This window comes from Paraphaeosphaeria sporulosa (assembly GCF_001642045.1).
Source record: "Paraphaeosphaeria sporulosa strain AP3s5-JAC2a unplaced genomic scaffold CC84scaffold_2, whole genome shotgun sequence".
Taxonomy (NCBI): domain Eukaryota; kingdom Fungi; phylum Ascomycota; class Dothideomycetes; order Pleosporales; family Didymosphaeriaceae; genus Paraphaeosphaeria; species Paraphaeosphaeria sporulosa.
In genome coordinates this window covers 3,700,410-3,723,801 of record NW_017253361.1, presented here as the reverse complement: position 1 = coordinate 3,723,801, position 23,392 = coordinate 3,700,410, and the positions used below count along the sequence as shown (strand labels likewise).

At 52.3% G+C, this 23,392-nt stretch overlaps 12 protein-coding genes across 12 annotated transcripts; 8 read left to right on the top strand and 4 right to left on the bottom strand.

Annotated features, from left to right (window-relative positions):
• Nucleotides 1-129: 129 nt before the first annotated feature.
• CC84DRAFT_1213899 (uncharacterized protein) lies at nucleotides 130-1,027 on the top strand (the record flags this gene model as incomplete). The annotated part of the gene is made up of 2 exons (XM_018182586.1): nucleotides 130-546; nucleotides 599-1,027. The coding sequence occupies 2 exons, from the start codon at nucleotides 130-132 to the stop codon at nucleotides 1,025-1,027; spliced, it is 846 nt and encodes a 281-aa protein (XP_018040954.1).
• Nucleotides 1,028-1,489: 462 nt separating this feature from the next.
• Nucleotides 1,490-2,338, top strand: CC84DRAFT_1213898 (uncharacterized protein; the record flags this gene model as incomplete). Its single annotated transcript, XM_018182585.1, has 1 exon — nucleotides 1,490-2,338. One exon carries the CDS (start codon nucleotides 1,490-1,492, stop codon nucleotides 2,336-2,338), a length of 849 nt encoding a protein of 282 aa, XP_018040953.1.
• A 216-nt stretch (nucleotides 2,339-2,554) lies between these two features.
• CC84DRAFT_1213897 (uncharacterized protein) lies at nucleotides 2,555-3,757 on the top strand (the record flags this gene model as incomplete). The annotated part of the gene is made up of 1 exon (XM_018182584.1): nucleotides 2,555-3,757. One exon carries the CDS (start codon nucleotides 2,555-2,557, stop codon nucleotides 3,755-3,757), a length of 1,203 nt encoding a protein of 400 aa, XP_018040952.1.
• Nucleotides 3,758-4,344: 587 nt separating this feature from the next.
• On the top strand, nucleotides 4,345-5,387 carry CC84DRAFT_1237439 (uncharacterized protein; the record flags this gene model as incomplete). Its single annotated transcript, XM_018183896.1, has 3 exons — nucleotides 4,345-4,601; nucleotides 4,654-4,743; nucleotides 4,808-5,387. The coding sequence occupies exons 1-3, from the start codon at nucleotides 4,435-4,437 to the stop codon at nucleotides 5,385-5,387; spliced, it is 837 nt and encodes a 278-aa protein (XP_018040951.1). The 5' UTR covers nucleotides 4,345-4,434.
• Nucleotides 5,388-6,133: 746 nt separating this feature from the next.
• Nucleotides 6,134-6,736, top strand: CC84DRAFT_1213895 (uncharacterized protein; the record flags this gene model as incomplete). The annotated part of the gene is made up of 1 exon (XM_018182583.1): nucleotides 6,134-6,736. The coding sequence occupies one exon, from the start codon at nucleotides 6,134-6,136 to the stop codon at nucleotides 6,734-6,736; it is 603 nt and encodes a 200-aa protein (XP_018040950.1).
• A 3,251-nt stretch (nucleotides 6,737-9,987) lies between these two features.
• CC84DRAFT_1172970 (uncharacterized protein) lies at nucleotides 9,988-10,461 on the bottom strand (the record flags this gene model as incomplete). Its single annotated transcript, XM_018180005.1, has 1 exon — nucleotides 9,988-10,461. The coding sequence occupies one exon, from the start codon at nucleotides 10,459-10,461 to the stop codon at nucleotides 9,988-9,990; it is 474 nt and encodes a 157-aa protein (XP_018040949.1).
• A 1,558-nt stretch (nucleotides 10,462-12,019) lies between these two features.
• Nucleotides 12,020-12,898, top strand: CC84DRAFT_1213894 (uncharacterized protein; the record flags this gene model as incomplete). The annotated part of the gene is made up of 4 exons (XM_018182582.1): nucleotides 12,020-12,230; nucleotides 12,294-12,498; nucleotides 12,554-12,627; nucleotides 12,681-12,898. The coding sequence occupies 4 exons, from the start codon at nucleotides 12,020-12,022 to the stop codon at nucleotides 12,896-12,898; spliced, it is 708 nt and encodes a 235-aa protein (XP_018040948.1).
• Nucleotides 12,899-13,226: 328 nt separating this feature from the next.
• Nucleotides 13,227-14,102, bottom strand: CC84DRAFT_1172968 (Isochorismatase hydrolase; the record flags this gene model as incomplete). Its single annotated transcript, XM_018180004.1, has 4 exons — nucleotides 13,227-13,623; nucleotides 13,678-13,904; nucleotides 13,954-13,988; nucleotides 14,039-14,102. 4 exons carry the CDS (start codon nucleotides 14,100-14,102, stop codon nucleotides 13,227-13,229), a joined length of 723 nt encoding a protein of 240 aa, XP_018040947.1.
• A 1,120-nt stretch (nucleotides 14,103-15,222) lies between these two features.
• Nucleotides 15,223-16,721, bottom strand: CC84DRAFT_1184571 (uncharacterized protein; the record flags this gene model as incomplete). The annotated part of the gene is made up of 7 exons (XM_018180756.1): nucleotides 15,223-15,318; nucleotides 15,390-15,616; nucleotides 15,721-15,865; nucleotides 15,904-15,941; nucleotides 16,083-16,348; nucleotides 16,431-16,549; nucleotides 16,605-16,721. 7 exons carry the CDS (start codon nucleotides 16,719-16,721, stop codon nucleotides 15,223-15,225), a joined length of 1,008 nt encoding a protein of 335 aa, XP_018040946.1.
• Nucleotides 16,722-18,135: 1,414 nt separating this feature from the next.
• Nucleotides 18,136-19,201, top strand: CC84DRAFT_1184570 (uncharacterized protein; the record flags this gene model as incomplete). Its single annotated transcript, XM_018180755.1, has 2 exons — nucleotides 18,136-18,732; nucleotides 18,809-19,201. 2 exons carry the CDS (start codon nucleotides 18,136-18,138, stop codon nucleotides 19,199-19,201), a joined length of 990 nt encoding a protein of 329 aa, XP_018040945.1.
• On the bottom strand, nucleotides 19,043-20,969 carry CC84DRAFT_490135 (FAD-binding domain-containing protein). Its single transcript, XM_018186486.1, has one exon. The coding sequence runs from the start codon at nucleotides 20,752-20,754 to the stop codon at nucleotides 19,240-19,242; it is 1,515 nt and encodes a 504-aa protein (XP_018040944.1). The 5' UTR covers nucleotides 20,755-20,969; the 3' UTR covers nucleotides 19,043-19,239.
• A 191-nt stretch (nucleotides 20,970-21,160) lies between these two features.
• On the top strand, nucleotides 21,161-22,723 carry CC84DRAFT_1083772 (FAD-binding domain-containing protein; the record flags this gene model as incomplete). Its single annotated transcript, XM_018174019.1, has 2 exons — nucleotides 21,161-21,839; nucleotides 21,885-22,723. 2 exons carry the CDS (start codon nucleotides 21,161-21,163, stop codon nucleotides 22,721-22,723), a joined length of 1,518 nt encoding a protein of 505 aa, XP_018040943.1.
• Nucleotides 22,724-23,392: the final 669 nt, after the last annotated feature.

The window sequence follows — 23,392 nt, the reverse complement described above, 5'->3', positions numbered from 1 at the left end:
TGTGATGTGATGGGTCATTATGCGTGAGACATACACCTGGCTTTTTGAGGGTTTAAGAGGACGGCACATCCTCAGGTGTTGGATGTGTCAAATTGGTTTATTTCATCTCAAGTCTTAGTTCTGTGCATCATGCGGTCTTCTCAGTATATCCCTTTTCTCTTGCCTTTCGCGATAGCTTGGCCGTATACAAAGCATCAGGGCTACGGGACTTCCTCGACTCAGCTTCACGAGAATCTCCAGGATGCGTGGTATACTAAGTATACCAAGGACAACCGAAGTGAAGTGAACACACTATCAACGAAGAACAGACTCGTGACACCCAATGACCCCACGAGTGTCTATAGCTGCGTCGGACCAAAGGCCGAGGACTTCCCTGGGCAAGACGAATGGCTGACTTTCGATCAACTCTGGGAAATCAACGAGCCCGTCATCGAAAAAGCGAACAGAGCCTCCACTTATAATGATGACCTCCAGGCCGCCATCAAGGAAGTTGCTTCCGATAGCAAAGTCGACGCACGCTTGATCCTGGCTCTTATCATGCAGGAAGTACTACATCTCCAATCCCCATTCTCATAACCGACAAACTAACAACATCCAGTCGAGCGGCAACGTCACTATCCACTGCACCGAGTCCACCGCCTGCGGGCTTATGCAACACCGCGGCTCCCACCCCTTCTCCCCTTCCTCTCCCAAATCTGGCATCAAAAGCATGATTGAAGATGGAGTCTACGGTACGCCCCAGGTCCCGGGCTTCCTGTCTTACTTTAACTGCGACGCCTCAACCCCTGCCCCTTCGGAACTGACCTGGGTCAATACCCAGCTTATCAAGGGGAATCCGTATGCTGCTGCTCACGTGTATAATACGGGGCATATTGATGACGATACACTGTCAACTGACAGAGGAAAGAGCAACTACTATGCTCACGATATCTTGAGCAGACTTCAAGGTTGGAACGGGTGGAGAGGGGGATGCGAGAAGAGCAGGGGGTGTGATGGGCTGGGTTTTGAGGATAGGAATTGCTGGTGAGGGAGAGAAAACTTTATGGCTTATGTCTTATGACGGTAACGCGAACATGACTGCTTCCTTCTTCTACATAGAGTCTCTCGGTTGCCCGAATCGTTCTTTACTTTGTTCTTTCCTTCCGTTCACGTTCCTTCTTTGTTTGGTAGAAAGTGCTTTCCTCATCCTGCGAGTCATTATGCGCTCCAGCTCTATCACGATACTCTCCATTTCCCCCGTCAGCCTGATCGCACAGCTGAACACCTCCAGTTTTATAGACCCCGCATTGCTATATCTTTTGCTACGGTCTCTGAACTTCCTTTCGGGAGCACGATTCGCCCATTCTTTCACTGTGCGCTCCTGCTCAGCTCCGCGGGAACTTCCTGCCACTTGCCGCGTTTCATCTGACGACCCAAATGGGTTTCCCAGCTGGACCCATCCAACACCGTCCAATCCTACAGCTTGCATCACTAACCCACAGTGTACATCATGACTCACGCAGACCAGCTGCCCGCCTCTTTCAGCTTATTCATCGCCACACCGAGAGCCATTTACGCGCACAGCGGCGCATTCCGAAAGCGCACCCTCTTCGAATGCACCTCCGACGGAATTGTAAATGCTCGAGCTGCAAAAGACAATAGCAGCCTGCTCGCTGTCGCGGACAGTCAGCTCGTCATTCTCCACGACCCAGCGCGCAGAGGCGATAGGAAGTATGCGTTAAAGAGTTACGAGGGCGAGCCGAGATTGTTGGTGTTCTCGCCGGATTCGCGCACGCTCTACTTCACTACTACGCTGAGCACATCGATACAGGCGTATTGCATCCCGACGGGGGAGCTGCTGCCGCCGCCGCAGATTCATCCTTCCCCGCCGACAATTTTGTCTATCTCGTCGGATGGAAACATTTTGCTTTCGGCGAGCTCAGCGCCACCAAAGATATACCTGCAGGATTTGAGGTTTGGGGGAAGCGCATCCGTGAGCTTCCAGCCAGCGGATGCGAGATCATCTGCTGTTTTCGCTACGTTCCAGCGGTACGAAGGGAGGAACCCGTCTTACACTTCCTTTTTTCTGGGATTCCAAGACGGCACTCTTTCACTGTACAGGCTGGTCCTTCCCACGCGCCGCCATTCGTATCAGGGTGTGTATCTCAACCAGACGCAAGCGTTCCTTCTTCAGCCGACTCGATTAGGGTGCATCAAGAAGCTCCATAAGCCAGCGATGGGTGGAGTCACTGCGGCGGAATTCATCCCTGGCTACAAGGCACGCGCAATTAGTGTGGGCCATGATGGGCGCTGTCGACTAGTTGACTTTAAAGGTCGCGGACGTGTGCTCAGGACTTAGCATGTCGATGGTCCGGCTACATGTTTGGCTGTCGCTTCCCGTCGACCGGTAGTGTCGAGGGGCCGAAGCGACAAAGATGTACTTCTTGGTGGCGATTCGACTCGAGAAGAGGTAGATGGGAGTTGCGAAGGCAGGGAAACATTCATCGCGATTGGTTGCGATACAGGAACTGTATTTGTGTACAATGTCATCGGGTTGATGGTGTACAAAATCGACATGAATGCGCCCATTGTCGCACTTGATTGGCTCGGCGACATGAGCGTACCTTCAATCCTTCCCTGTCGAACGACCTATCTGGAAGAGGGAGAGAAAGAGGTAGAGCGCTCCGTACTGAACTCTAGCTTCACGCACTATGAAAACGCACCTAGCGAAGAACGAGAGGAGGATTCAGGTACTGTCAAGAGGAAAGCACCTTCACCAGAAAGATCGGACGCCAGAAGTCCTATTCGTTTTGATGGTGGGCGGGATCTCCTTTCGCCGGGACCAGAAGTGTCTTGTTTGGGTCGCCGGAGATCGGGAATTTTGACCGGCTTGCCGATACAATTCGAGGCAGATCTTGAGCCGGTAAGAGGAAGATCTTTCCTCCGTCCGCGCATAGCGACGGAGACTTTCAAGGATCCATCCGATGCTTCCATTCCTCGCCGTTCCATTCCAGCGGCAACGACGAACCCTACTAGCATCGCGGTGCAGGAAGCCCTTCGAAGAAGGGATGCTCGCGACGTATTTGATGTATTCTTCTCAGATGCCTTACGAGTTTCACCTTCACGCTCACCATCACCCTCCTCGTCGGTATACTCTTCATCGACTGGCTCGGAGAAATGGATGACGCCGCCTACGACACAGAAGCCAACTGGAAGGTGTAATCCTGTTGGGTACAGGTACCCAAGTGCTATTTCCCAGGTCCAGCCCTCTCGCTCAGCGATGAATACCAAGACCTCTTCTCCAGTGAGCCCCAATTTCTCTCGACCGTTGCGCTCTGTGGTGGCGCAAGACTACTCCTTACCTCCATCTCGCAAAGTCTCTTTCGCCGACCGCAACTTTCCGTGGGAGAAAGATGACGATGATTGTAAGCCAGATAGACGAAAGAGCAGCCTTGCCGAAAGAAGCCCGCTCCCAGCACCTCCAGGTCAGCATGAGAAGAGAGATTTCAGCTTTGAAGCGGGGCTTCACGCTCAGGAGACGAGGTTCGAACAGAAGTTCGAGGGGAAGCAGCGAAGGCAGGCGCGAGGTGACATCGCTAGACTGGCAACGCGGAAGAGGGAGAGGGAGAGGGAGCAGCGGGCGATTAGGGGGAGTAGGACATCTGGAACGGACGAGCCCAAGTTGCGACAGGAGTATCAGAGGCTGAGGCAAGAGATGGCGCTGCTGAGGGAGGAATTTCGGGCTCTGAGGCAGACGCTGGTGAATTCGAGGCGGTGAGGGATGAGCTGCAATGGATTGCAGTGTTTTGGATTGCTTGTCAGCTTTTCTTGACCCGATTCCATGTCCCTCCTATTTCTCCTTTGTGCATAGCAGCAACCTCTTCATTTCTCCACTGAAACTCCGGCAGCTACTTGTATCACAAGCAAATTTCCAATCGAGTATACATGTCTTGATCTTGCGCTTGCCTCGGCAAAATCTTAATTTGCTTGTTCGCTTCGACCTGTGTTTAGTACCGTGGATTGTGTTCGCCTTTTTATGAAGTGACCATATTTTCATCTCTGATCTTACAACTCGGGCTTGTAATAGGTCTATCTTTATCATTCTCAATGGTGTAGCTTTATCCAGATGTGCTCCATACTCGTCTCACTATAATCGCTCTGTCAGAGCACCGCCTAGAAACACAGGCAGACAATCAACACGCCGTCGGTATCAAAATCGATATGCAATTCTCCAGTCTTTCAAGTTTCGAGCGCGACCCTAACGGGACTGATCGGCACGTGACGTTGCTGCTTTCACTCCATTCTTACTAGGCAACCCCGCCCTCGGCGCCCGTGTTCCTTCTAAATTCGATACACTCCAAATCAATCCAGTGCGCCGTATCAATTCAACATAACACAACTCGATACACTTTATCGGCACCTTCGCACCTATTGCGCAAGAACACCTTCTCTACAATGGTGAAGCACAAGAGTCGAGAGTCGAGCAGCTCTTCAGGTGGAACGCCGTACGAGGGCACGCTGCGAAATACTTGCAAGGTCAACTACAGCGATACCGAAGCCCCCGAGATAGTAGATCCAGGCCGCGGCGTCGATCCGCCTGTTGATGTCGGAGCAAGCGAGGCGTGAGTGATGAATCAATCTACATCGAGCCGCGCAGCCACTGACAGAGAATAGAATGCCTGCTCAAGCAGCTTACATAGTTCCCGTACCCGGTAGCTCCAAAAACGTGCCGAGAGGCCCGATCAACACTTGGGTCGTAGAAAGGTACGTTACAATCTTCCAAACGCAGTTTTGCCCCATGTATCACCAAAATTGACACCACAACCAGAGAGTCCCTCGACTACCTGAATCACGCCCACCTCACCGCCCACCTGACCTCTCTCCTGGCATCTTGCACCCACCGCGCCTCGCTCTTCGCGGCCGCAATCCAGCGCTTCGAAATATACCTCCAATTCTTCGTCTCGACCTGCGCCTCCGCACACCCAGCCGGGACCGCGGACGTCCTCGCCACACTCCGCGCAGCAACCCATATGGGCGATGAGGTGTTCCTCCTGCGTCGGGACTACACCATCGCTGTCACAATGCTGAGGTACTTCGTCGCGGGCTTGCTGCAGCGTTTGTTCCAGGGGAGTGAGGTTAGAGACAGGGACACGATGGCGTTCAACGAGTTGTCAAGGGTGTATGAGGAGGCGGAGTATGGGATTAGGGACACTATCGAGGATTTTGCTCATGGGAAGGCGGAAGGAGGTGTGAGTGAGAGGTTGGGGGTGTACATGGAGGCGTTCAAGCGGAGGGGGGAGATATTGGGGGCGCAGCAGGGGAGACTGGAGGGGCTGGCAAGGGACTGTTTGGTGGAGTTTGGGAAGGGCGGTGTGGGTGTAGAGGACATTGCGGCGGTACCGTCGTAGATGGCTGACGGGCTGGGTGGATCTGGTAAGCTCACGAGATGGATAGCTCGGTGGTTCATGTCCGCAGATCTTGATGAGGAGTCATGGTCGATGTGGACAGCTAAGTGAGAACGTTGGTGGGAGGCATCTTGCACAGAAGACCAAACCTTGGCGACACGGGTCAATGTCCTTTCGTATATGAGACCGCGATATCTGTAATGAGACAGACTTAGGCCGGTGGGAAACTTCGAAGTGCATTCTTGATATGTATAGGGTTGGTAGCTGCATGTAAGCGCCGTGGTCGATCACATCTGCAAGATCGAATTGAAGTGTATACTTAGGTCCCTTCACCATCTCCAGAATTCTCGTTCAATGTCAATTACATCAATTCTCACGACAAAGGTAGTTCCGAGACACAATTTGAGGTTATCATAGATAATTGGAATTTTGATCAAGTGGCGAATATATGATGATGGGCCCTCGAGGGGTGATGCTCATTACGATAACACCTTCAGTCAATGATTCGAGGCGAGTAGTAGATAGCGACTTAGCCCTCCTAGGCGGGTGCGATCATCTACCAAAGCGCTGTCGCGATCAGCTTGATCTTCCAAGTGCAAGCATGTGATGGCTCGCCATATGCAAAGTGTCATCAAGACACAAATTTGGTTTTCTGGTCTCTTTCTCAAATACCAACTTATCCAATCCACTACCCAAATAAAAGAAATCCCAATCAGCACTTCACATTTTGACGAACAAAACCAGGAACCATGGAGGAAACCCAACACCGCGAAAAAGGGATTCGATTCGAGGCAGAAAGTCTAGGGGATCCTATTACTGTGCTAGATGCCGCAGAAGCAGAAGCAGATTCAGCTCGCTGTACTGCATCTTTCCGCACACTCGTCCACTTCATTAAGTTCAACGTCCGGTATCTGCCCATAGATGCTGGTTCTTTGGACGGAGGCTGCCCAATCTGCCGCGAAAAAACGTCCAAGTCGCAGGAAGGGATGCTACAAGTCGACCTCCCTGCCTGCAAACATATCTTCGGAGCAGACTGCTTCGAAAGGTACATCCAGCGCTCTTATACCTGCCCTATGTGCCGAGAGATATGGTTCGAGAAGCGACTGACCCCCGAAACGCCTTCTACACAAGGACGAAGTGGACAGGTTGTCATCGAGGTGTCAATTACTAGTGATGAAGCCGCGGATTCATTGCTGAACGCGCTGCAGAATGAGAGCGGCGAGATGGTGAGGCGATTGCTGGGCGAGCAGATCGCGGAACTTGATGAGAACGAAGGGATGCTGAGTTCCAGCCTTCAACTACTGGGGATGAATCTAATACCAGCAGTGAATCTAGCGTCGTTCTCTCAGTGAGCAGCCAGCCGGAAGCTCCGCGCATTGAATTCACATTTGTTGCGTTTACAGTGACAGAAACAGATGCAGAGATACGAGAAGATGTTCTTTTTGTCAGTCGAAGGGGTTGTGGGGACGGCCGGGCCTGAGCTAGCAACGATGAGGATATTGCGCCACCCCGCCGACGAAGGCGACATGAGTAGCTTGTGGCTCAAGACTTGTTAATATAAGTATTAACATTTGATGATACAAATTGACTGAAAAAGTCCAATATTTGTAGACCGGCAACTGTGGGAGTGACAAAGTTGTTATTTTGATCTAGCTACAAACGCGGTCACCAGGTAACTAGCCTACATTGAATATAGAGCTAAACAACGCAGCTTCAAAGACGACAGTGTGACAGCCACAGTCAGTTGGCAGCGCCGCTGATTGGAGAGCTGTCGCACTGATTATATATAGAAAAAATACTCCTCTAGATAAGTAAATGTACGCACCCACATCCTACCGGCCCACAGTCTCTGTCTCAATGCCTAATCAAAGTATCACACTAGAAGATTTCATATTCTCAAAAATCAGAACAGTGCAGTCTAAGCGGACTTACCTCCTCGACAAGCCATGTACACGATGTCATCACAGCACAAATCTGCGAGTACACTTGCCGACGTGCAGCCACCGTATCTGCTCTGCGTGTCTCGCTGGCTTTGAGAGCTCGCACCAAACTCATGGGCCAATAGCCTGTCCCACATGCTCCACATATTGGTTTACGTTGCCCTCGGACCTTGAAATTGGGAAGCGGAGCAAAGTATCTGAGAGTCAGAGCCCGGAGGAGAAGAACATGCCGACACGGTCTATCGGCAATTTATGGCCACCTCAAACAAGCACGTCATCGCATAAAACATCTGCCAAACCACAGCCACTTGATTACGACGGTCTAGATGGCTCAGATGGTGGCTCTACAGGAACAGTAAGCGATGCCAGCCGTGAGGATCTGGACCTACAGATTCTGCGCGTGCAAGGGCAGAGAAGCCAGACTGCATTCGATCAAATTAAGGAGGTGGAGAACGAAAGCGTTGCCGAGCTAGAGGCAACAGAAACTCAGACAAGCTGTTTCAGTATGGCTAGAAATGCATCGCAGAGCCAAGGACAACCACAGACTGTTCACCACGACGCAGTGGCAGATGCTTCCTTGGTAGAAGTACCGCCTTCCGAGGTCGCCTCTCCTGCTGTCCGAAAGTGTATGAATACCGCGCACACCTTGGCCATATATTTTGTTATAGTCTGTCTTGTCTTTGAATTGGCTTCAGATCTGATCTTTCACACAACATCGGCTCTGAGTATGCGCAAGTGATACGGTACAAGGCCAAAGGCCTGAGTACAAATAGCGGGTCTAAATATTGTCTACTCTGAGGTTATACACATTGTACTTCGACGTTGGAAGAAGTGCTGTAACTAAGGCACGCGGCGCGCCCATTCCTTTGCGGTACCGATTCGTCGGGTTTTTGAGTTATGTTGTACTATAAATATGGCCCACTTTAACGTACTGTGGCGCTAAGCTGTCCACAACCATGGCTACTTGCTTCTTAGGAGAAACAGGATTCTTGTTTTCAATATAAGTTACTTTCCTCTTAGTTTCTTTTTTGTCTCTTCCTTCTGAGAGCGATTCCATAAGTACAACACCACTCTCATACCAGGTCCATATGCAACGCCTTCTCTATCCTATTCCACCATCATGTATCCGCTTAGTGCACCTGAAAAGCCGATTTGGTTTCTCGATCTGCCAAACGAAATCCGGATCATGGTCTACGAGCAACTTGTGGAGAGTGTCGACTCATCCGCTACCACACCTCTCAACAATTCCAGCAGTCCAGTGATAGACTGTTCAACAAGAACATCAAGCGACTTACGTCGCATGAGTCTTATTGCAACCTAAATTCCTTAGAGTATGCAAGGCAATAAACTCCAAAGCGAAGCCGACTGTGCAAAGACTTCTGCACTTTAGCAAGAACAATATTTCGTGTTATGGGTAATCCTCTCTTCCTGTCTGGAGATAGTGGCGATTGTTAACAATACAATCGTCTCCGATCCAGACAACGACCTCTGCCAGACATTCGAGAAGATGAGCTGTCTTTGTCTTGCGAACTTCTCTCATACAAGCGGGAATGTCAATGCGGATTTCGGATCGACTAAGCGTTTTCTTGAAGCAGGCCAAGAATTATATCCTCGAATTCGCGCGCACACATCAGACGATGTCGCAATCTACTTGGACTATTCCCGGACCACATACGCGCTAGCACAATTCCACAGCATGCATTGACACAAGAGGCAGTTGCTCGGAACGAAGCGTTACAGCAAGATCTTGCCCTTCTGGCTCTTTTCAAGACCGCTAGAAATAAGGGTCTTATTGTTGTCTCTGAATGAGTACGATCGCATCACAAATACACCTTAATATTTCCTTGCTCACACTTCTCAACCATACTGCGCCATCGAATTTAGAGACTTCAAAGACAAAGATGGGGCTTGTTTGTTAGACGGTCTCAAGGCTATTCCACGATACTGGCTTCTGTCGTATCAACTGCCAACGAGTCTTCCTAGGGAGAGATGAGCGATTGGATCATCCTTGCTACTGTGCACGCATACTATCTGTTTTTTCTCAAGCTTCAGGGTTTCTACATGTTGACTTGGGACACATGTCGAGCATAGTCGACGTAACAGTCTACGTAATCTCGTGGCGTTGACGGTAGGGCATTACTGTCACTATAGCTGGTGCTTCGTGCCCAAGGTTTGTCACACAAAGCGTTAAGGGATGATGGATCTCTGCCTCTGCGAACGACTTTTTTGCAGCAGATCTTGCGACAGCCTTCTTTGAACGAGAATCATGGCACAGTCACCTCGTCGCAGGAAAGCGCATGACAACGAAACAAAATTGGGGCTCCTAAAAACGACGGCAAGGGGTTGCCCGTAGAGTTTTCCCGAAATGCTGGGGTTTAGGGGTAATTCATGGATGAGTTGTGTGTGAGCCACAGTTTGGAAACTTAAAAGATCGCAGTGGTCTCAATGCTTTGGTGGAAGCCAAACTGGTATTTCTCGTGGAAAAAAAAAGGCTTTTCCCTTTCAAGGGTGAGTATATGGTTTTAATGTACATTATTACGCCTGAGTGCTGGATCAACTGTATTAGGGTAGCTATAATTTCATTCTGAAAGAATCAATACTACTGGAAAATTTCTGAATACCATCACACGAAGCATTGAAAACCCAAGACCACGTACTAAGAACTATATCCATCGCTGAGAGTAGAGCAGTTCCCTGATATTCTCAAGAGCTTGCTCAACGTTCTCAATTTCGTGGCTTGAAGCTTCATCGCGCATCTCTAAGCGCTCGAGAGCACCTAGAACGTTGTCTAGCGTGCTTACAATCTCAGTCCTTGCCGAGTTTGGTGCCGGGAACCACACTTCTCTACACAGAGGGCATGAATGGCTCCAAGGTTGGCCAGCGCGGACGTGTCTCTCTATGCAGCGCCTGCCTAATATATGGCTGCATGGTCCACGATTGTGAACTTGGACAGGGTACTCGGGCGTGTCTGCTGGCAGTAGAGGATGTACATAGGCAGGGTCTTGTGCATGGTAGATATCGCGACAAACAGGACACTGCCGTGACAAGGGATCCAGTGGAAGGGCCGACAGCCGAAGGGCATGGGTGTGGTTGGTGAGGAAGTTAGAAATAACAGATTCGTCGATGCGGTAAGACATGTTCGTCTGTTTTGGGATTTGTATTGTGAGTTGTTAGAGGGTGGCAGGTAGTGGAAAATGTTTCGATCAAGAGGCGTTTGTCGGTGAAAAAATGTGATTGCAGAGCCATCGCCAATGAAGGGCACTCCATATGTGAAGTAGTGACAAGGTACTGTTACTAAAACCGCTGTTCGCGAGACATTACAAGTACGCTTTCGGCAACAAATCACACTCTCGTTTCGCCATTCACAGGTAGTTCTATTGCAGGCTGCCCAACTTGCTCGTGGTCACCATAGTTGCAGTGATTTGCTATGCTTTCAATATACTAGCTAGAGGCAAGGCAGGTTAAAGAAGCCATATACCACTGGGGCTGAGCGCCAATTGAAGCCTGTTCCTCCTGTCGCAAGACAACGACTATGTAATACAATGGTTTTGTGGGTGCTCTGCTGGCTATTGAACTTACTTTGAAATATCCGCTTGATAGAGTCGCCAGAGCAACGCAAGTATGCCAGCCATTATTCAGGTATTCGGTTCATTGTCCGTGGAATATAAGCCAAATAATTGGTTCCAACCTGCCGGGACCATTCACGTCGAATCAAGAAAACCGTAAGGTCCGTGGAATGAATGAGGTCGGAAAAATTGTAAAGCATTTTCGGAGATTCGCGGGGTTGGTGGACCACATGATAACCAGATCGCCATTGAACCCTGTTGGGAGAGGAAAGAGAAATTCTCCACGCCGCACTTGTTCGTATCCAACCCCAGGGTTGGGGTGTGAAGACGTTGCGGGCCGGGCCAACAGTGTGGTCGGTATGCCGAGACGTGAGGACGCTGCATTTGTTCTAGTTGGTAACCTATCATCATTGCTGAAACAATGTTCCGCTGATGACTGTGGATTGTACGTGTCCGATTCTCTATTGCCTTTATGTTTTGAAGATGCACGTAAGGTGTCGGAAAGAAGGCCGGCGCAGGCGGCTCTTTTTCAGCTGCACCTATCGAAAGCCGTCCCACTGCGCGTCTCCTCTCCTCTCCACACTCAGGCAACGTCTTCTTATTCACGACGCCTGCGACGGCAAAGAACATTGAAAGTGGCACTGTACAATCTCACCCAATAACCGCCGGTCGATATTCACAGCAATCGAATTGATTGCTGACCAATTTCGCCATTCACCCTCCACGTTCTGTGACCAACAACGGTAGCGCATCCCCACTTTGCTTTGGCATCAATTCGTACCCCTTTCTTGTGCATTCCACGGCAGAAAGACATGCGACGCGGCTAACGCGGCAACAAAATATTGCAACGATTCCCCTATGCTCACCAAAACATTCCAACAATGTCTTATATCCGTGCAACAGCAGAAAACCCCAAGAGATCATCTGGGCGCACGAAGTGATTCATTCCAGGGCCGATCATCATTGACTACCGGGAGACTGGCTGGTGGAAATCTACAACGGGTGAGGAAAACGAAACCGCATTGAGCAAAAGCTAGCTATATATACAGTGCTATCAGTGTGAGTCTCAAAAGCCACCCTAGATCCACCGATCCACCACTCATCCATCAGCCTTGCTAAAGTCTTCACAATGCACTACATCATTCCCTCACTTTTTCTCTCGACGGCGGCCGCGCAAGCCGTGGGATCACTGCCTAGCCTTTCCATCTTGAAGCTTCCCCAAATACCCGTCCTACCCCTCCAGGGTGTTCCTGACGTCTTGGCTGGCAATGGCTACAACTCCATCGCTGATTCACTTTCCAAAGCAGCACAAAGCATCGGTGCTCACACCGACCTAACTAGTAAGCTGCCCAAACCGATGAACACCGACCGATAACCTCCGATGATCCACTGACATGTTATAGCCGTTGCTAACGCTAAACTCACCGGCGACATCTCCGTAAACCCCACGCCCAACATCCCCACGACATTCGACCTTGTGAAGTCTGTGGGTGGTGCGTCTGCTACTCTCTGGCAATTGGCCTACGACCTTGAGAACAAGGTCTGCTCTATCGCGACCTCAATCAACCAGCAGAACATCGCCGCCCAGCAATCAAACTTAGCCGTTGCGTAAGTAGTCATATTCTCAACACCTCCGATTTGATCCTCTTCTAATTCAATACAGTATCCAAGCACAAGTGGACGCCCTCACCAAGCTCCAACAAACTCTCAATACCACAGTTATCACCGTTCAAACCCGTATGTGGATCAGTCCTATGTTCACAGTATACCTTTGACTCACACCACCGCAGAGGCTGTCGCATTTTCCGACGCTGAAAAGTCAATCCTCACCTCCGCAATCCTGGCCCTAGTCGGCTCCGTCGTCGCCAGCGCCGCACCTATCCAGGCTCTTGCCACTGGTCTGGCGAACGTCGGCATCACCAGCATCTCCAGTGTCGCTGGTATCCTGACCGCTCAGGCAAACGCCCTTGCTGCCTTCGCGTCCAAGGTCAACTTCGTCGGGCTATAGATCGTGTATGCGAGTACCCTCATGGATGAGATCATAACACACTAGAAAGGGGCACATTTGCCGATGATTTGGAGCACGGTGCTTGGTTTTATTCTTATCACTCTTTCTTGGTCAAGGTGAAGGCTTGGGGTCCAAGGGACGCTCGTTCGAAGGTCATCTCATTATTCCCTATAGTCTAGTAATGAACGCCATCGGCGACGGCCGTACTGAAGATCCAAGGTCCCAATACTCCCCCTCGATTGTTCTTCAAGACCCTTACTCGATCCAATCACACCCAACTACCGTGCCTCTTTCTTATTCCCCCGTCACCCTACGTTTCCTATCTCCTCTAAACCAAGCTCGCCTCCCCGGGAATAACCGTCCCGTTCTCAATCGCCGCCGCATGGCCCCTAGCAATGTACCCATAAACGGGCAAGTACTTGTCCAAGTACGGCAGCACCTCCTTCGCACCCGGCACGTTCCTCCAATCGCGCATCAGATCGCAAACGATGGCAAACATGCTGACAAGCTGCACACCCGCCTGTTGCATGCGGCTGTTGGCCGTGTCGCGCACGAGCTGGGAGTACGTGCCCGAGGCCTCGATGTTGGCGAAGACGGAGTAGCCCTCTGCGCGGAGCGAGAGCGACAGGAACGCGGTGCACACGTCGGTCGTGATGCCGGCGAGGATAATCTGCTTTTTGCCCGTGGCTTTGATGGCCTCGCGGAATTCGGCGTTGTCCCAGGCGCTTTGTGCTTGTTAGTTCAAGATCATGTTAAATGAAGGGAGATTAAGGACGCACTCAACCTCGCCCTGGCGCTTGATAAGCGGCGCATCGGGGTACATCTCCAGGATCTCCTTGGGAAGAGGGCCGTTGGGACCTTGCTGGGCAGACGTGGTCATTACGACGGGGAGGTCGAAGAGCTTGCCAAGCTCGGCGTGCGCGAGGATGTTTTCGCGGTAGAGGGTGGGGTCCCAGTCGCGGGCGACCTGGTAGAGGCCGACCTGGAGGTCAAGGATGAGAAGCATCTGCGTTGGTTAGATTAGGAGCTGTGACAAATGTGATGGGAGGACTGACGGAGTCGTTCTTGGAGATACGCTCCCATGGGACAGCTGGGTGGTGTTAGAAGAGGTCACTGGGGATGCGAGTGCAAGAGAAGTACCGTCACCGCGGACAGCGTTGAAAAGCCCGAGGGCTGCAAGAAAGATGCTGGATGCGAATTTCATCTTGGAGGCTTGCTTGGTGCTCAGTCGCTCTTTGAGATGCTCGAGAAGCTGGAGAGGATGCGGTGGCCATACTGGAGAGGGCATTGGTCCCTTCTTATACTCTCTCGAACCATCATGTCTTTGCTCCTATAGTATCCTTTTCCATGTATTTGGTAATCACTTCCGCGTTTCTATCGAGGTCAGTTCCCGTCAATTCGGCTTACCTACCCTTTCGTCTTCCATCGCCGCGTCCAAGGTGTGGGTTGTTCGTTTGCCTAGCATAACACACCATGGTAGTATCTGCAGGCGCCACGGCATATACCACAATGACTAACCCGTTCACCGCTTACCTTCTCTCCAAGCCTTGTTTCAATTGGCCGCGTATACAGCGAGGCTTCACGCCGCTCCCGCGTATCTCGTACGCAGGCCCGCTAGGCTACGGTGCAGCTGCCTCCCCAATTTCGAGCCGGTGGATACAGCAAAACGAAATGCATGCCATCCTAAAAGCGGTCTTTGATAATCTTCCTGGTATGGGAAAGCTCGAGGTGCGGCCCGAGACGTTGCGGGTAGCGTCTCGCTTGCAACGTCTACCCCAGCTCGTTTCCGCGGCTCATGTGCGCGTCAGCCATTACTCACCCGTCTAACGGCCGTCGCCCAGCAAACCCTGCAGCCTCGCCTTCGTACATGCAAGGCCGGTCTCGCTTGGATCCATCACATCGCCTTAGTAATGCATGACAATCCGCTTTCGAGCTATAGAACGGGGAATTTTCTTGGTCGCACGCGTCCACTTCGAGGTTGATCATAGGATGAACATCTGCAGTCGCGCAGCGCGCGTTCCGAGAGGCGATCTCATGCATACCTGATTACCCATTCGCGCGCTCCGACGTTGTGTAGTCACGGATCTAATGTTGTGTAAACTCCGAGTCTTTGGGTGAGGGTGTCATGGATAAGTTACCCTGCGGGTCTGCACCAGGTGTCACACAATCATGTAATAAGCAGATCACGATATGGCTACCGTATGGCAGGGCGATGTTCTCGGATGAGCTTCTGCAGTGAAGTGAAATTGGTACGTGTTGAACCAAATGTACTGATGGCACGCAAGTTTGAATGCGAGTTCCCGGCTGTTTCCCTAGTCTCTAACTTAAGCGCCCGGCCCATTCGCGGCCAGCCACCTCTGCACATACTCATTCCCAGCAGTAGAGTTGTAGTGTACGTTGATTCTGTGCCCAGTGTTAGACTGGATTTATGCCTCGAACGTCTGTGCGTTGGGGAACGCCTTTGAGCTTGCACTGGGAGATTTGCGGCAACGCCTCCAGTGGCGTAGCAATCTAATCCGCAGAAAGCTTCATCGAATTCTCCTGTGAAAATGATGACAGGACCACCGAAAGAGTCCTCCGCGGGAGCCCCACCGGTCGTGAGGAGTTTGCCAATGGTTACGGGCTGCTCGGTCTGCTCGGTGATCACGCCGAGGCCGATGTCGTATGCACCATAGCGGAGGAAAACGAGTTGATTGGCAGTTAGATCGCAGTGGGATACTTCAACCGTTCAACTGTAACATTCGACCCATTTATGATGTTCCCGACCTCGATTGTTGCGATGTCATTCCAGAGGTCGTCGGTAGAGGCAGCGATGCCAACACCCTTGAGCAACGTCTGGTGAGCCTGTATGAGGCTACTGTTCTTGAACCAGCCGGAAAACACCGCCCTGAGCTTGCTGTTTGGTGCGTCTGCAAAGAAAAGAGGTTGATTCAGCCGTGCGCTGTGCAAGTTCCAAGCTGGGACAGTCTGGGAGGGGAGGAAAGAGCCGTTGCCGGAGTCAAAACTAGACCATCGGTGTTGTTCCGGTACAACGCAGACAACCCTAAAATTGTGCGGTAAAAAGTCAGCGGAGTGGTCAAAAATCAAGGTAGTTGTGCAACAAAAGGTATTCCTGGCTTCAGCATGTTACTACAGACAGTAACCGCAGCAGTAAACAACCCCATTGTACCCCAGGGTTTCATACAGTAAGACTGGATCGACCCAAATGAATGGCCGACGTGAATGATCTTGCCGTAGCGCTTCTTAATTTCTGGGATTTTTCCGGCCCGCAGCAGGGTGGTAACCGCGTTCAGAGCCTCAACTTTAAGCTGAGCTTGAATTTTATTTATCGGTTCGCCGTGCGATGAATTGCCGATAACCAAGCGGTAGATAGCCAGAGTGCTGTACCCAGCCGCGTTCGCAACCTTCACATAGCTGTAGTTGTAGTTGTTGTAAGCAAGATCCCAGTAGCTGGCTTGGTGTCAGTTCTGTAGTCCAGGACGACGGGAGGAGAATCAAGGAGTCCGCACACGTTTAAGCAATGCCGTGTGACAATATTTGAATGGTCGAGGCATTCCCATCATCCGGTTGGCAGTATTTCGCAGAGATCTCGTACTGCCCCTGCACGGTCGCATATCCTTCAAGAATCTTCGCAAAGTAGTTGCGTCCTTGCTGGCTGAATTGTTGTGCAAAATTGGTCACCTCAAGGTTTCCTTTCGGCGGGGACGTTTGGGAAAACCCCTTGTCGCGAAGAAATCTCGATCGGTATGCTGAAATTGGAGTATGTGTTTGCCGTAGCAAAGCCTGCTAGCCGCAGAGCTCCGAGGGATGCAAAAGCTGCCATGTTGAGCGTATAGATCGGGCCTGGACGAGCTCAATGCGAACGAGACTGAAAAACGTCTGATATACGGAGAGCTAGAGAAGAAGGTCAATCAATCCTACAGGCTCTGTTTGAGTCTTATAGAATTCATCTTCGGTAATGAAGTTTGTCAGGATTCGTCAATGTCCACCCACAGATCGGCAATTGATTTGAGTTTCCGAAAATGAACGCATCTTGGACAATAACATCGACGGTATAGGTACCATAATACCAGCGCAATGGTATTCATCCAGATCGATGCTGTGTGACCAATAAGCGAATCATGGCGAACGGAGAGGATGGATTTCGCAAGAGAAGCTAAACCAGATCGTCCGGTTGCAAGCGCAAATTGACCTTGTTGCCCCGTGAAGGGTGGCAGTAGCGGCTATGAGGGCAGCCCCAGGGTGTCGCCATAGTCAATCACGTTAATGTGATCTCCAGCCCCGAGATTTGGAAGTATGGCAAGTCATGGTGGTGAGACCGAGGGGTACCGAGACATCCGAGATTGTCAATTGGTGCTGCAGTACTGCCCACATCTAAGGTGCCTGCCCTGTGATGAATGATTTGTGTCATGCCCTGGCAGATCACTTTCGAACTATAGGAGGCCTCAATGGAGCAATTCCTGATGTACAACAATGATACTACCCGGATGCATTGTTGAAGTGGCGACCACACGCTATTGTACCTAGAGACAGGTACAAAGTCATGAAAGGTTGTTGATGACACAAAGCGCTCCCGGCGGATGGCTGGGAGCATCCGCCATGTCGTGAAGCAGGGCGGCGGGTCCCGTGTAGCTACATATACCAGATGGCTGGGTTGCTGGAGCCGGCATGCTGAGACCGAGACGGCGGTACATGTTCAGATAAATGAATAGCTGGAGTCGGCGCCCTGATAGTGTTATGATAGATTAAGCGGTTGCGAAGGTGAAGCATGCGCAGAGGGAAGCGCCACGCACCTACGACCGGACTGGACGATTTGCTCCAGCCATGCCTTCCAAACTGTCATCGCAGCCCCGAGGAAGCATTCCCAGCCCTCTACCTAACGGCCAGATCCAGGGGGTGCGACAATGACATCATGAGTCCAGGTCCGAAGCGTGGCCTAGTGGCGGGGGAACTCAACACCGTATATGCGAAGCGGCCACACTGTGATTGGTCGAACACGAATCGCAACAGCTTCATATGGGCAGCACGATAGCAAAGAGGCACACCGCTCGCTGAAGACCATACTGAATGCAGGTATATTCGCGCGCCAAAAAAAATCACCTGAGCTCTCGATCAACGTCTGTGCAAGCTTGTTATCGCATATATACCGCCATGGCTCCTCTAAAAAAAAAACCAGTCCAAGGAGGGCTTGCAACTCTACACCAAAAGCACCTATACCATAACGCCTTAAACGCGCAATGGTTGACCTCACCACAATCCACGCCTCCAACGCATCCCTTCCCACCCACCTCACCGCTGTCTTCGTAGGCGGCACCTCAGGCATCGGCCTCTACACCCTCCTCGCCCTCGCGCGGCGCTGCAAAGTCCCCAATATCTACTTCATCGGGCGCTCTCAACAAGCCGCAGATCGCATCCTCGCCGACCCGCACACCCTCAATCCAAATGGCACGTACACCTTCATCCCCTCCGATGTCTCCCTCATCAAAAACGTCGACGCCGTCTGCGCCCAAATCGCCGCCAGAGAGTCCCACATCAACATCTTGTGTCTGAGCCAGGGCACCATGTCCGTCGGTCAGGAGACGTCTGAGGGCATGCATCTCATCGCCTCGCTCATCCTCCACTCCCGCATACGCTTTACCGTAAACTTGCTCCCCCTCCTGCGCGCGGCGCCTGGGACAAAGCGCGTGGTGTCCATCTTCACGGGGACCAAGGAGGGCCCGCTCACGGCACCAGAGCTGCAAATGCGCACCGTTAAGAGCCCGCTCAAAGCGCGTGGACAGGCCGCCAGCGCGGTGACGTTGTTGCTTGAGGAGATGGGCAGGCGCGCGCCAGAGGTAAGAAACACTACCTCCTTTTCCTCGGTTATTTCGAATTCAGGTCATTTTACTGACTTTGCGCCTCATCTTGTAGGTAGGATTCGTGCATACGTATCCCGGCTTCGTGAGTAGCAACATCGGGCGGGACTTTGGGGTTGTGGTAAAAGGGCTGGGGTGGGTGTTGGAGAGGACGGTGGGGAAGTGGCTGTATATCCCCGTGGAGGAGAGCGGGGAGCGGAATTTGTGGCTGTGTACGAGTGGGAGATTCGCTGGGGCTGCTGCGGGAGAGGAGAAGGGTGTCGAGGTGGCGGTTGGGACGGATGGGCGTGCGGGCAGCGGGGTGTACACTATTGACGAGAAGGGGGAGAGCGGTTGCGAGGCGGTGCTGCAGGTCCTTCGCGATATGCGGGTGCAAAAGAGAGATGTATGGGCGTGGGAAGAAGTCCGTAAAGAGTTCCTCCGAATAACAGGAAAAGAGAGTATGTAGCATAGCGATATCATCCACCTTCTCTTATTTCAGCCGCGCTATGCTGTCTTTCCCTTCTTACTCAATACATAGTCTCCGCCCCCCATCGCCTTCCACACCCCATACAACCCCCTCGCCACCTCACTCTTCCAAAGTACCCTCTTAACCCACGCCTTCCACCCGGTCCCAAACTCCCGCCTCGGCCCTCTATCCCTGACCTTTTCCCACACGCTCGGCAGACTCTCCGCGTTGAACTTTGCGCGCAGCACCTCATACCGCTCTTTGTCATAGATGCTCCACCATTCATCTTCTGTATAGAACACGCGCGAGTACAGCCACTTCAACCCGCCAAGGGACCGCGCTTTCGCTTCAATCTCGCGATTTGCACGCACGTACTCGGCTTCATCGGAGGGATACGGGCCCCACACGCCGACATTGATGTACGCGCCTTCGTACACCGCGCCGAGAGTCTTCCCTGGCACTTCGCCGGAGAAAGAGCGCGGATGCCCCATTGACGACCGCCCGTCTTTACGCACAGGGCACAGCCACAACGGATAAATCCCATACGTCTTGTCAACGTACTCCGCGAACTCTGCCGCATTTGGCGCCGGGAACGCAATGTCGTGGATGATGTAGCGGTCGGTGTGCCCGCTCGCGTGCAGCGCGTGGTACATGACGCGGGTGTGCATGAAGTAGTCGAGGAGCAGGCGCGTCAACCAGGTAAAGGGCACGCGGAAGTGCGCGAAGCCGTAGCTGCCCATCCAAAAGGCACCGCGGTCGTAGCGGAAGAGGTAGTCCTGGATGGGGACGCATTCGGTGGTCGGGCTAGGGCTGGACGCGAGGCGCCACGCATGCAAGTAAAACCAGGGATCCCAGGGGCGGGAGAAGGTGCGGGTAGGGAGGGTTGGGGATGGGGTGGAGGTGAGGCGGCCGGTTATGATGGCGCCGGAGGTGGGGGAGAAGAGGATGCCGTCGATGTAGTCGGCGGTTGCGGATGCGGTTTCGGCTCGGAGCTGGGACATTGCGGAGGAGATGGAGGTTGTGGGGTGGTACGTGACCTCGACGTGGGATTTCATGTCGATGAGTTGCAATTTGACGGATGTTAACACGCCCAGCGTGCCGAAACTGCCTCGAAGGCCCTCAAATAGCTCTTGATTGTCTGTCGATGATGCGTGGGCTACATCCCCATTTGCGAGGACAACTTCGGCGCTCAGTACGGTCCGGTCGAAGAACCCGTACTTGAAACTGCTGCTTTCACCCGCGGTACCGACGAAGCCTCCACCGACGGTTATTCCAGGGAATTCCATGACGACAGGCGGAAGGAGGCCTACTTTCATCGTCTCGCGGACGAGGGCATCCATGGGGACATTGGGTTCGACGACGGCAGTTTTGGTGGCTGGATCGATAGAGAGAACATTGTTAAGAGCGCTAACGTCAAGGATAGAGGCGCGGTCGAAGTTCGCATGGCGCGTGGAGTTTGTGCTGCCGTGATAAACGCGGAATGCGGTTTTGGTATTGTAAAAGTGTACAATGCGGGAGCGAATGCGCTCGACGGCGAAGTCGTGGTTGTCCATACCCGTCACTTATTATTCCCGTCGCAGCGGGTTCTATTCTCTTGACGTAGTAGGCATCGCGAGTGTAGGGTTGTAGGTTCCCGGGGCCGAGCGTTGGGATGTAGAACAGTCGACGAGTACTCGGCTAAGCGAGCCTACGGATCTCGAGCTGATGTCTTAGCATGTGGAGCCTGTTCCGTGGCTTCCGGAAACGTCCCAAAACAGAAAGAAAGATGCATCTGTGAGGCTCTGCGGGATCAGACGGCAGGCGCGGGGCGCAACGTCTACTCCTACATCAGCCGCCGTCATCCACTATAATGGCGTCGCAGTAATAGCTACCTCTCCCCTTCTATCGCATCGTTGCATAGAATTCTTACCTACTTTCGTTGGAGCTTTTCTATTGCCTTTCTTCGGGCGGCTAGTTGCAATGGACGCACACAAAGAGGAAGTAGCGCGGATCTCAGAGCGGGTTCAAGCCTTTCAGCGCTCTTCGACGGCGTTTCGAATTTACCACGGCAGCACGCTCTCAACGAGGGAATCGGCGCGGCAAAGAGACAGCATAATAGATACGAGCAGGCTCAATCATGTCATAGGATTCAACACGCAAGAGAAAAAGGTGCTGGTGGAGCCGAACGTGCCGATGGACGCGTTGGTAGACGCCACTTTGCGCGAGGGTCTGGTGCCGAAGGTTGTAATGGAGCTTCCCAACATTACTGTAGGAGGTGGATTTGCGGGAACATCAGGAGAATCGAGCTCGTTCCGGTTTGGCCTATTCGACAGGTCTATGCGAGGGATTGAGGTGGTGTTGGGTAACGGAGAGATTGTGTGGGCAACGAGCGACCGCGAGGACCCGCACCGTGACCTGTTTTTCGCATGTGCCGGCAGTTGTGGAACTTTGGGGGTCGTTACGCTGCTTGAGATGGAGCTTATTGATGCACAGCCGTACGTCGAGCTGGAGTATAAGGCGGTTACGAGCGTCAAAGAGGCTGTTGACGTGCTCCAAGAGGCCGAGCAAGACTCTCGCGTCGACTATATCGATGGAATACTGTACTCGATGACCAGCGGTGTGATTATGATTGGGCGGCTGCAGGCTGAGCCCATTGAAAGTAAGTTTGGGCAATGGATCTTGTTTTCATACTTACTGGTTGCAGACCGAGTTCGATCGTTTGACAAACCTTCGGATCCCTGGTTTTACCTAGACGCTGAACAGATCCTCAAATGCATAGAGAGAGGCGGAAAGTCATACAAACAGAGCATACCGATCAAGTCGTACTTCTTTCGATACGATCGCGGTGTCTTTTGGGGCGGCGGGATCGCTTTCAAGTACTTCTGCGTGCCATTTCTGGACTTAACCCGGCGGCTGCTTGACCCTTACATGTACAGCAGAACCATGATCCATGCATTGCACCGTTCTGGCATATCCTCGCAGGCGATCATCCAGGATCTGGGTGTTCCATACGAAAGCGCAGCATCCTTCATCAAGTGGACCGGTGAAAAGACAGGGTTCTGGCCACTATGGCTATGCCCTGTGAAGCCCCCACCACGAGACGAGTGCAGCTTCTCCATGGCCAATGTGGACCCTGACAAGACAGTGCTGGACGTCGGCATATGGGGCATGGGACCCAGGGACCCTCGAAGGTTCGTTGCGCTCAACCGTGAATTCGAGGCCAAAGTAGCCGAGCTTGGTGGAATCAAATGCCTGTACGCTCATGCTTATTACACCGAAGACGAGTTCTGGCGGATATACGATGCAGAAAAGTACACAGGTCTGAGGCGAAAGTATCACGCCGGGTCATTGCCCAGCATATACGATAAAGTAAAGGTCGATCTTCAGGGTGTCGCCGGCCCCCGAAGCGTTCGAAAACAAGAGACATGGGGCGAATGGACGAGTCGGAATTTCTGGAGGACATGGCCGTTTGGCGGCCTCTATGGAGTGGCTAGCGCGACCAAAGGGCTGGTTATACAGAGCGACTTTTTACTGAAGAAGTAGGAGAATATCGTCCTCTCGTCTGTGCACGATGTAGCGGTGTGAAACACTGACGTGGTAGCCACCATCCACACGAAAAAAAATCCTTCTCGCAACCAAGACAATTGGAGAAACAGCGTGGTACTGTTTGCGAAGAAGCGGCCCCCTTTGTAAGATTGGAATCAATGCCTGTCGGAGTTTTTCCCGGTCGAGCATGGGAAACAGGCCATGAGACCCTCGGGGGCGAGATGAGTGGTGGCCCAAGCTCCACGCGTTGACGCTATGGGCCGCACAATTTCACGGTGACGTTGAGAGCCCAGGCGAGCCTTTTCAGCCTCTGAGGATGTTGCAGGTTGGTTATGGAAGATCAGCAACGCCATGACGATGGGCGCAGGGTGCGGAGACGCAGCGCGGAAACCAAAAACGCGTGGAGTAGGGGCGACGCGTGAACGTCATGGGCCGTGTGCTCCTTGATTGGCTTGTGCGTGCTGCCGGTTGACGTTGACGTAGGCATAGCGCTACATAAAACGAACGGGCTCCCAGCCACCAGCAATTGCACGTCCGCCCGCCCACACTGCTGCCTCAACCCCTCGCCAGCTGTACAAAATAACCCACCCTTGCTCGGCCCGCTGCGAAAAACTCGTCACCCACCTTGCTTGACAAACACTTCGACACCGCGCCCCATCACAGCTG

Bases quoted from the DNA above. Each gene is read 5' to 3' on its own strand.
- CC84DRAFT_490135 (XM_018186486.1), bottom strand. From the start codon at position 20,754: ATGGACAACCACGACTTCGCCGTCGAGCGCATTCGCTCCCGCATTGTA.